This window comes from Cavia porcellus, unplaced genomic scaffold (genome assembly GCF_034190915.1).
Source record: "Cavia porcellus strain 051 isolate PalLab524CR breed Dunkin Hartley unplaced genomic scaffold, mCavPor4.1 scaffold_10, whole genome shotgun sequence".
Lineage (NCBI taxonomy): Eukaryota > Metazoa > Chordata > Mammalia > Rodentia > Caviidae > Cavia > Cavia porcellus.
In genome coordinates this window covers 76,786,783-76,799,079 of record NW_026947493.1, presented here as the reverse complement: position 1 = coordinate 76,799,079, position 12,297 = coordinate 76,786,783, and the positions used below count along the sequence as shown (strand labels likewise).

The window sequence follows — 12,297 nt, the reverse complement described above, 5'->3', positions numbered from 1 at the left end:
GAAAGATAATGCATAGCTTTTGAGGAATCTATAAGAAAGTTATTTCACCTAGTAAACAATTCATTTTGTAGTACCGAATCAAGGTGGATGCTAAACAGTTAATTACATGCATTTAATTTACCGCCAATGTTTGCTAATGCTGCTTGTCATTTGGAAACTGTAAGTTTGCACTTCATGTTCAGATTTTCTCTTGTGGCCATTACTACTTTTCAGAGAAGGTTAAGTACACTTTTCTGCTCTAGCTTTTGCAATGCATGGCATGATTTCCCAGTATCCGAAGAAGTCTTCCTGTTATTACTAGTAAGTAGTTCAGGCAAAGATAATGGGACCCATCCTATTTCAAGAGAGGAGGTCAGAGATTTATTCTGCCTGCGTTTCTCTGTGACTGATAGAGCTGCATTTTTTTTTTTTTTCAGCACTGTGTGGAGGAGATGTTAGAGGACCTAGTGGAACAATTTTATCACCTGGTTATCCCGAATTTTATCCAAATTCTTTGAATTGTACCTGGACAGTTGATGTAACACACGGAAAAGGTAATTTGTCTCATGCAGCAATAATTGGGTTATCGTCTGAATTTTTACTGAGTTTACTTTTATTTCATTGTCCTTACAGAATCATTTTGGATGACCAAAACCAGATTAGTACTCAAGTATGCTAAAATGAAATTCAATTTAAGTAACTGCATTAGGGGATTATATTTACTTTTCTTTAATATAATAATGTGCTCATGTTTTTACCAGAATGGTGCTGTTAGAGGTTCATTTTTTAATATATTAAGCTAAGGTCATTTGATATTTTCATTTCAAGAAATCTTCAAGAAGACTGATTTTGCTCTGTGGTATAGTATTAAGAAGTTCATGTTAGATGTTCAGAGGGCGACATGAAAATGTTCTGAAGTGCTCAGCCTACTGCAAAGCAAATAGTACATTTTTTAAAAAGACTACATTTATTTAATAAAATAATATTTCTCCTATAAAACTATAGTGATCTCAATAATACCAGAGTCCCAGATTTTCTAGAACAGATGCAGATGTCTCACATTATTACAGTGGAGTGTAAAAGTTTCCCATACATGTAGTAGAGTTTATAAATATCCTTTGAAAAGAAACACATGGAAGACCCAGTAGGACTAAATGGTCATTCATGTAATACAGCCTGGAGTATTAAACTAGCAATGTAATTGATCATGGTAATAACAGAGGAAGAAGTGACTCCTATATTAAAGCAAAATTTATTTTCCACTGTGAACTTGGAAATCTCTGTAGGATAATCTTGAAAACTATTAATTTATTCGTTCATTTTAAAACCTGCTTTTGCATAGTAGCTCAGCCTCTCTCTGTCTCTCTGTTTCTCTGTCTGTCTCTCTCGTTCTCTCTGTCTCTGTCTCTGTCTCTCTCTGTCTCTGTCTCTCTCTCTCTCTCTCTCTCTCTCTCTCTCTCTCTCTCTCCTACTCTCTCTCCTGTTCTCTCTTACTTTTTCTGTCACCTAGATCTTGCCCTGTAGCTGAATGGGCCTAGAATTTACCACTGTCCGATCCTCCTGCCTCAGCTTCCTAACTACGGGGATTACAGGCATCCACTAGTACACCTTGCAGAAATAGTTCCTCTTTTATCCCTGTGGTTATATTATTACTATTGATTCGTGCTACTATATTTATTGATTTTACTATCGAAAAATTTTAAAACTTCAACAGGAAGGCACTGTCACAATTTTAAAATCACCTTGTTTTAATATATTCAAATTTATTGTGTTTTCATGTGTAGTTTGTCTCGGATAAAATTGTACATCATTTAAAAAGAAAACTTGAGGATTATAAAGAGATTGTTTAGTTAGATATCTACCATAAATAAAATGAAACTGAGGAAAGCAATGTGGTTAAAATGAGTATTCTGATATGGAACAGCAAGAATGAGATGGAGTACAGAGCAAAACGCAATTTTTGCTCTTCTCCAGAATTCACTATACTTTTCTGGAAGTTAACTAAAACATCATATTACTGCAGTGTGCAGTGGATTAATGGAGTTTCTGCTAAGCTTCGTGATGTTATACAAGAAAATGGAAGGCTATATTCTGATTGCTATTTAAATAGAGTTTTAATTAACACTTAAGGTTTTGCATCTTCACAGGTGGCAAGTGTTAATTAAATCTCTATTTACATGGCAAGAAATGCAGACTTAGATGTCTTTCTTTAAGAGCCAACAGAGTATGTTTGAAGTAATATTCCAAAAACTAGGCAAAGTTACATGAAGGATCATCTTTTAAAGGTGGGAGAAATCACTGAGGTAATATGTCTCTCTTTTTCCCAGTATGCAAAGTTCTTTCTAAAGTGAGAACTTGATGAATTGGCCAGAATCAGGTATCTGTGGTGATGGAAAGCTACCTGTGGGAAAATCTACTCAATTGTCATACAAGTTTAATTGTTTGAAAATTATTCTGGAACTGTTATACCTGTTCTGAACCCTGGAGTAGACCAAAAGAAAAGAAAAGAGGAGGGAAACAAACCACAATAAAATAAAAGTAAAAATAAACACAAAAAATAACCCTATGCTGTCCACTTCTCCAACTTACAGCAACTCTCTATCTCACTATGCTCAAACTACCAGATCTTCATGCCGTCTTCCCCCAGGCAGGTTTCTTCTCAGACTAAACCCCTAGATTGTGTGTACTTCTTCATCAAAAAATACTACTTTGTTTTCATGGCCATTCTAATTTCCTTCCTCTTAATATGTTCTAACTTAATGATACTCAAATAGTTATTAATATATTCTTTGTAGATTATTGAGGCTTTAAATGATAGTTAAATTCAATGGCTAAAATTCTATAACAGTTGAATTTTTCTGTGTTCAATGTGGATTTATATATTTAATTCTGTCAAATTTCCTCATGTTTTTAGATGCAAGAGTTCCCGTAAGATCATGCTAAACTGACATACATTTCACTCATATTCACAGGATATAGTCAGTATATTCTTACATAAGCATGAGAATCAGAACTCTAGGGCTTTGCAGAAATCTGAAAAATATTATAGAAATCAAGATGATACATCATCTGCTAAAGATGGACATTTTGAGAAAAGAAATTCTACATCAAAAATTCTGTAGACTTCTTTAGTTCCAAGGATCAAACTTAATGACCTCACACTTGCCAGACAGGCACTTGTGCAGCTGAGCTAAACCCTAGCCCTTCTTTAGACTTTTAGATGTGAGATTGTCCTTTGATAAACCATAGTTGGAGGCTTTAAGTTTACAAGTTGGAAAGAAAGAAGAATAATGCCTTCAAAGTAATTGTTGGTGGCATGATTAACATGTATACATCAGTGCTATTTCAAATTTAAACCCAAGTATTTTCCAATATATTTGTAGCATAAATAGAACATAAATAAATAAATATAAATAGCTTAAAAAGATGGTCTTGAATGTTCACTGTTATGAGAAGGTATGAAGATGTTGAAACCACTTGCTTTTTCTCTGTCTTTGTTAGAAATGAGGGCCTTTATTTATCCCTTTTTTCTTGAAATATCTAGGGAAGGGGTGCTCCTCCATACACCTCTTAATTTTGGAAGTCACTATGTTCAGAAGCCTCTCCTGACTCCTTGGACAAACAAGTTACCTCTGATTCTATGCTCCTATACTGACAAATATTAACCAGTAGTATAGCATTTAGAACAATACTTGAAAATTTGGTTCATGTGCATTTTTCTTCAGATGGACTTGTTATATTTTTTTAAAGTTTTTTTTTTTAAATGGTGTCATATATTTCGTATATTTTTCAAATCTGAATTCACTGTTCCATTCTGTAGTAATTACTTTATCTGGTTAATGCTTATGGTTTTTAGGTGGTTTTTTTTTTTTTTTTTTTTTTTTTTTTTTTTTTTTTTTTGGTCTTTTTATGTAACTATCTTTAAGAAGCAAAAACAAAAACAAAGACTTCAGTTATGTCCTTCATTTGGAACTAAAATGTAAACAATAGAAGTGTTACTTACTGTATGTCTTGGTAACTTTTCTCTTCTGAGACAAAATACTTGATGGCCAAAATTAAGGAAGGAAAGTTTTATTTAGCTCACAGATTGTGGAAATTTCAGTCACGATTGATTAACTCCAAGGCAGGGCAGTACGTTACTGGGTCAACTATTCATGATAACAGAAAAAATCAAAAGCAACACGAGCAAAAAGCGGGGAAAAGAACAAGCCTCTTTTCCTCTGATATTATATGCAGGCTACCTGCTCTCGGGTGGGTATACGCTCACACCATCTTGGTGCCTTCCTCTTGCACAGGCTAAGGATACTTTCAAAATCAGGACTCTGGCCTCATACTGAATCATTTAGATTTCTAAACTTCTTAAGTTTACACAATGAGCAACACCCTAGAGCAGTAAGGCATGTCCTCTACACACTAGGATATACAACTGCTGAGTTACTTAGTTAAGCTTCTGAGCTTTTCAGGTTGACAGAGTGTATCAACCATTACACCATACTTTTTTTTTTTTTCTTTTTTTTTTTCCATTACACCATACTTTAACATTTTAGATTTTTAAAAATATTTTTGGTGATTTTTTTATGCCACGTTAAAAAATAAATGAATCACTGCAGAGGAAAGATGTCTGTGGTAGCCATTGTTTATTTCGATCACAACGTAGTAATTTGTGGGAGGAGCAAGAGTTTATAGTCCTTTACATGTGTTCTAGACAGTGAGTAACATTTAAAGCTAATATGGAATACACCGAAGCTAAAATCAGTCTACTACATACTTACCAAAATGGAAGAAATACAAACACTCAAATGTTCACACCTTGGAAAAAATTCAGAGCAAGTATGTTTGGATATTGAATGGCAAGATAGCATAGCTATTTCATAAAACAGTTTTTGTTAAAGCTGAACATATGACCTCATAACTCAGTAATTTTCCTTCGGGATATGTATTCAGTAGAAATAAACACATTTTCATCAAGAGAAATACTTGAATGTTCATCACCGCACCATCTACATTTACAACAATATAGACTACTAAATAACCATCAGCATGAAGAGATTAGTGAAAGTGATTCTGTCACTACATGGAAGGACTTTCTGCACATTATTGAAAATAACCTGTGATTGCTCTTTAATGAACCTCACTCATATGTCTAAGTTGAGTAGAACTTATAAGACTCAAAGGAGTACATACTATGTAATTCCATAAAAAAACTTTTATATGAATTAGGAAACTATTTTGTGCTACCATAGTGGGTGGTTATTTTTGCCAAAGTGAAGCAACTGGAAAGATTTGTGAAGGGTGCTCTGGGTGTTGGTAAGGTTGCCTATTGATTAGGGTGCGGTTTGCAAAGGTGTTTCCAGGTTGTTAAAACTCAATGAACTGAACACTTACGTGTGCACTCTGCAGCATGTTATACAAATAGTTTGAAATTATGAAAAATAAATAAAGTCATTTAATAGATGCAATAAATAGCGCCTTTTGTGCATACTTTATATTATTTTTCTAAAAGAGATTAAATCTATTTTAGAGTTGGGATGCTGAATTTAGACACAATTTTTATGTTGTTGGGGAGTGTAGGAGTAGGAAATGGAAGAGGCATGCAGCTCACTCACCAGGAAGCTGCATCTCTCTTATAAACAAAGACTACACAATTTCCTAGAAATTTTTTTGAAAGCTCCAGTGATTTCTTCTGAAGCATTAATTTTATTTTCAAAAAGTTTCAAAAATATGACTCATCCGTATCTTTCTTAAGTGTTCTGAATAGGAAGAAAAGAAAGAAAATTTTAGTACAATACTTTTGTGTGCGTTACTGAGGATGGAGCCCACAGCCTTCGACCACACATAGCGGATCCTGTGAAGTTTAGACGTGCCTTGAGGGCTAATTCCCTTTTCTTTCTTATTAGGTGTGCAGTTCAACTTCCACACCTTCCATTTGGAAGACCATCATGACTACTTACTGATCACAGAGAACGGGAGTTTTACCCAACCACTAGCTCGCTTGACTGGTTCAGAACTTCCATCAACAATCAATGCTGGCCTCTATGGAAACTTCAGAGCTCAACTGCGTTTCATTTCAGATTTTTCAATTTCGTATGAAGGATTCAACATTACATTTTCTGGTGAGAAAATAAAAAAAATCTCCTTTAGTAACTAAAAAATAAAAACTGGTTTTGTAAGTGCTGGCATAGCATGGCAAAACAGAGATGGAAAACTCATAGGAAAGAAGAAAAATGCTTAAAATAGAACAAGCAAGCAAATATCTCAGTAATTCTTTAAAAGTTCGAAATACCTTAATATTGTCTCTGACAACAAATTAATAGATCCTTTAAACAAAAGCAAAATAAAAGTTAATTCACTAAAAACTCAGTAAGACACAATAATTATATCTTCTTAAAAATAGAAAAGTCCTGTGAATTTCTGATCTATATATATCAGCTAAAAATGTTTAATGAATTTGAAGTGGAAATTCATATATGTATATGTATATATATATGTGTATATATATATATATATATATTTATACTCAAAAATGGAATGCAGATTAAATCAGTGATTCTCGTTTTGTCTTGACAAAAAGTATAGTAACTATGAATATTAAACTCAATACACTATTCTGAAAGGAAATTATCTAGAAACAAATTAATACAGCTTTATTTTTGTTATAGAATAAACTTTTTGTAGACAATTATATGAACTGGGATCCAGGAAAAAAACTATAATGTCAATGAGAATAGAAAGTATTCCCACAACACAAAATACTTCTTTTTAATGAAATAAAATTGTGAAATTCTTATTAACGTAGAGACAATTTAGGAAGGAAATATGCCAATGTATGTATACACGTATATGTGCACACACAGTGTGCTTATCTTGTTCTATGTTAAAATCTTTATACACATGAAACATAATAATGCATATCTTCTTAAAATATTATTTATTTTATTATTTGGGTGAAAATTCTTAGCTGCTAAAATAATAAAAGTATTCCACAATGAACAGTGAATAAGAATAATCAGTTTTGACACAGACTTAAAAATATCTGTGTTAATAGTAAATCTGTGTTTAATAGTATAATATTAATTAATCAGCATGAAACAGTCCTTGTTGATTCTATTGCAATTACACAGTGAGTAAGTGCTCTGAGAATATTTTTAGCTAAGCTATTAGAACTGCATGTGATAATAATTTTTAATCAACTCTACTGTCTCCTACACTACAGATTGTTTAGTTGCTCATTTCCATCCTGTTCATCCATTGCTTGGGGAAGAGTTTGTGTATAAATTTGTGATATAATAGTTACCAGAATTCGGGCACTTCAGTCTTACATAAACTTTTGCTTCTTAGAATATGAATTAATTGAATGCCTTATATATGCAAAGCACATACGCTGTTATCATTTAAATAAAATCCATTAAGTGAAGTATATTTTATAGTGCAAATGATTTCATTCCAAATGTTATGTGTTTGAAAATATATCCATCGATTATTCTGTTATAACTCAAAATCTGTGAAATGGAAGTTTCTAATGCAGAAAAAACATGTTACATTTTCAGTGTATCACCGAGAGCTGACATTTTCTCACTTATATTTAATTCCACCTAAAATAGTCAATAAAGTATTAGATAGTTCTCAAAAGAAAAATGATGTGTCCCACTAGCATATTTCCAAAATTATATCTACAGAAATTATATTTCTTAGAATGTGTGATTAGATACTGCAAAAATCAGAATTGCTAAAAAGGAATATATTTAAAAAATAACTCTTACTCTGATTTTCCTCTCCTCCTCTGAGGGGAGGATTTTCTCCAATTTTCAGAGTACAACCTGGAGCCGTGTGAAGACCCTGGCATTCCGCAGTATGGTAGCCGCGTTGGGTTCAGCTTTGGGGTTGGTGACACTCTGACCTTCTCCTGCTCCTTGGGTTACCGTCTGGAAGGGGCCTCGGAGATCATCTGTCTTGGTGGCGGCCGGCGAGTGTGGAGTGCACCTCTGCCAAGGTGTGTGGGTACGTGGTCAGCTGCTTTCATTTGCTTGTATGTGTAGTCACGTCCATGGAATTGCATGGTTACACACTCCTCGTTTGATTTCCTTATAATCTGTTATATTTCTTCATTTATTTCACATTATTTTCTTTCAACCTGGCAATCCGGTGAACCTTAATTTCTCTACTGTTGCAGTCAAACATCAAATTTGTTTTCAAATTTGTTGACAAAATTGTAAATTTGTTTTCAGGCGATGGTGATGAAAATGAATGAGGTAGATTGATTGAATCATAGATAACTGATTATAAAATGGGATTATTTGTTATTGTAATTGGTTTTATAAATTAGTGGTCTGGAAACATATTAGATTGCACTCAAGAAAACAGCATTTAAAATAACACCTACATTCCTAGTGCTTCCTATATTCCAAAGATTGTGCCAGGTGTCTGGTTTACACTGCCAAACTGCTTCCAATCTCTGTCTAACTCTGAACAATGGTGTAAGTGCTACAGCTGTAACCATTTTGTAGATGACGAAAGTAAAGGTTGGAAAAGTTTACCGCTAATTATCAAATGATCAGGCAGTCTGCGTACCTCCCTTGGACTGTTTCCAGAGACAGCTCACAGAAAATGAATTATGTTCTATTGAACTGAAGTTTTGACAGTGTTTTATAACTTAAAATTAACATGTATAAAAGATAATTACTCTATGACAAATGAAAACTAGAAGATTAAAGACTACTAAATCATTTATTGACATGATAGATTAATTAAGCTGATTATTCATTTCATATTCTGAGATAAACTAACAATAATTAAAGTATTAGAAGTATGAAAACACAATTTAGGCTTTTGGAAATGGATGTTTTATGTAGAAAAGGAGGAACTTGGTTTTCATTTTAGAAAATAAAGGATTTTTGCATTATGATTTAGGTCATTCCTTATTTAAATTAGAAAAATAAGAGACAGGAAATTTTGGCCACCAGCCATTCAGTGGTGAGCAGAATTTATATCTAGACTAACGGTCATTTTATCCTTATCACACTAAAATTTTTGGAAAATAATTAATTTGAATGTAATTTAATTTAGATAAATTTAATTGTGGGGCACAGAATTCTGTAAGTGATAAAATAGCTCAGAATCAGACTGGTAGAAGAATCAGATTGGTAGAAGTTTGATCTGTGGTTTATGTCCTTGTTTTATTCTCTACCTAAAATTTTCACTGGTAAAAACATAAATGAAGAAGAGCATACCTACTGTTTTGCATGATTTAATGTATTGCCCAAAACAGAAAAAGTAGAGACTCCTCCCAGACTGACAACTTCGTGTCTTAGAATAAACTGTCTCAAAAATAAATAAATAAATAAATAAATACAATTAGAACAGGGGTGGTGGATATAGTTTATTGAGAGGCCTAAGTTCACTTCCCAGTACAGAAAGAACAGATGAAAGGAGGGCGGGTGGGTAGATGAAGAAAAAGAGAAAAGAAGAAAGAAAGGAGAGAGGGAGGGACGGAGGAGAGGAGGGAGGGATGGAGGTTGTCTTTTGGAGTCCATAATCACACCAAAGAAGAAAAATAAACAAAAAATGCTATCTTTCAAGTTAGTATGAATCTAAACACTTTTATAGTGAGGAAGATGATTTTCATAATCTCATAGGGTTATATAAAAGATCAGCTGATACATAACAAATGATTTTCTTTTTGAAAACACAGTATTTTGTGGAAATCACACAGGCACCATAGAGACTTGAAGACGAGGAAGGATAGTTGATAAGCAGTTAAACTCCCAGAAAATCTTCTCCAGAAAGCTATGCTGGGTATACTCTAATTGTGGGCTTTTTGCTTCTGTTTTTGTTTTGCTGATTTTAGATGTGGAATAACTATTCTTTCCTATCTACATTTCCATTTCTGTACAGTGTGACTATTTGCAAAGGTGGGTTAATGACAGCCTCAGGAATATCCCTTTGAGAGACTCAGTGTCTAATCATTTGATATTTGGCTGATTAACTCTCTTAAATTTCATTTATCTCAACTACAAAGCAGTTGCATCTGTAGCACTTGTGTCATTGTTATGAGTTATTTATGAGAATGAAGAAATTAACCTTATAAATCAGACATCTGCCACAATTCCTAAAATATAGGGAACATTCAGAATGTAGATAATGTCTTAACTGGCTTTGTTGTGAGTATAACCTACTACCTCTCCAGTCATCAATTTATTTTGTAAACCAAAATATGAAGAATAATTCGATTTTATAAAATCCTAACACGATGAATTTTTACTGAGCTATTTCATATATTGTTCTGTTTACTTTTTACTGTAGTGTTGACTTGTTAGTAGAACTTGTGTGTTAGAGAGATTAAATAATTTGTCCAACATGTTAAAATTTTAAGTGTTTGAAACAAGATTTACACAGAGATCTATCTTATTTGAATGCCTCACTTTTTCACTTTGGCATCTAAGGAAATTAAGTCACACGGAGCCGATGTTTTGTTTTAAAAAGTTACAAATGCATATCAGGCTGTTAAGTAGATTCAAAGTACATTGCTTATAGGTACATTTTTAAGGTTTACCCTACAGTTACGCTAGATTTTAATACATGAGTTCATGAAAAATTGACACAGTGAAAAACCTCATAAAGTTACTTTTGTTTTATTAAAGTATTTCTCTGAGAGTGAGTTTGTTTGTACCTAAATCTTTAATGGGAAGGATAAAAGAAAATCACCCTGTGGGCAAATTTAGAAAGCAATATTTTCCCATGGAAAGTTTTCTCCATTTTCAAATTAGCTGTGCTTGCTTTTATGTTTATTGAAATTTACAATTAAGTCTCTTGACCTTAATAAATTTCACTGCAGGTGTACATTTATGTTACAAAATGGGGGAAAGTCACTTTCAAATAGAAAAATTGTTTGTTTGTTTTTTAAAATTACCCCTCCAAATTTCTTTGAACTTCTCTTCACCACTTTGCATACATACTAAAATAAATATATTCCTTTATGTGTATTTTTGCTCCAAATCCGTGTATGTTTATATTTTCTATTTTTATCTTTACCAATTTTAGTCTTATTTACAAAAAAGGTATCATTGTAATTATTCATTTGAGCATATGACCAATTTTCTCAATTCTTAGTTTTTATTTTTCTTATATCCTTCATCTTTCACTTCATATATATATATATATATCACCAATTCTTTGTAAGACACTTGCTTAATTCCTAATATTTACTCATCAGTACCCTAAACATCCTCAAAAGCTTATATTACAACCAGTAAATTATAAATATATTGTATTTTCAGAGTTTGCTTCTGCCTTAATTATACTTTGCAAATAAATTTCCAATGATATATGTGGTACTAGAAAAAAACCAGATAAGGTTTAAAATTTTATGTCAAGTATAAATAAATGTTAGTATCAAAATTATATTTGCTCTTTATATGATAATATTGTTTGTGTAATAGGCAACTAAGAAAGCTATTTTTGAACATTTGCCTTTTATTTGCTTTTGTACATATTTATACCCCATTTTGATCGTACATTTAATTTAGAGGTAGGTTGACATATAGTTGTTGCTTCTGAAATAACCGTATAAAATTTATCTTACGGACTGGAGGTATAGTTCACTGGTAAAAGTGCTTGCCTAGCATGGTGATACTCTGAGTTGGATCTCCAGCACTGAAAAATAGAAAAATAACATAATTCTAGATGTTTGTTAACTAATAAACAACACTTCTGTTAATCAATTCCTTGTAATAGCTACATTTTCATTTTGAAGTAATGTTTCAGTATTCAAATGTAATAATAGGTCCTTTTGCATACATAAACATTCTATCATATATCATTTTATCTCATTATACATTTCTATCAGAGAATATCTCCATTCAAAATTGTGAAAGTAATTTTAGCGTAAGTGTTTATCAGTGAATATACAGTGTCTGCTAATATTTCGAAGTTTCATAAAGCTTGGGCAGAACCATGACTACCCAGACTAAGTCCTGTGCTTGGTCTGTAGTAGCACACAGCACTCGAAAAAGATTTGGGTACAGCGGGAAGGAAATCTGTGCCTCACTGTAGCTGACACATGACTTTGGAGGACTTCTTAGGTTTGTCCTCTGTTTTAATCAGAGGGAAACTCCTTCAAGCATGACCCCATATCTGGTGTCATTCAAATGCTGGGAGATTTTTAGTGGGAAGCAAAGAATGTTAATAGAAACCTAGCACATAGCACTTACTCAAAGGCTGGGACTGTTCCCCCAAGCAGTACCATCCATGGAAGGTGCATATTTCTAGTCAGCCTTTCCTAAACTGTGTGACATTTGACAAATTCAAACACCCTTCCTCCTA

At 32.9% G+C, this 12,297-nt stretch overlaps 1 protein-coding gene across 8 annotated transcripts in view; it reads left to right on the top strand.

Moving 5' to 3' along the window:
- The window catches only part of Csmd3 (CUB and Sushi multiple domains 3), a 1,082,130-nt gene that overhangs the window by 722,502 nt on the left and 347,331 nt on the right, over positions 1 to 12,297 (top strand). For all 8 annotated transcript variants that reach the window (XM_063257640.1, XM_063257641.1, XM_063257642.1 and 5 more), the window contains 3 exons: positions 417 to 533; positions 5,877 to 6,092; positions 7,789 to 7,977. In XM_063257640.1, the coding sequence (XP_063113710.1) occupies positions 417 to 533; positions 5,877 to 6,092; positions 7,789 to 7,977 (522 nt within the window). The remainder of the gene's footprint in view (positions 1 to 416; positions 534 to 5,876; positions 6,093 to 7,788; positions 7,978 to 12,297) is intronic.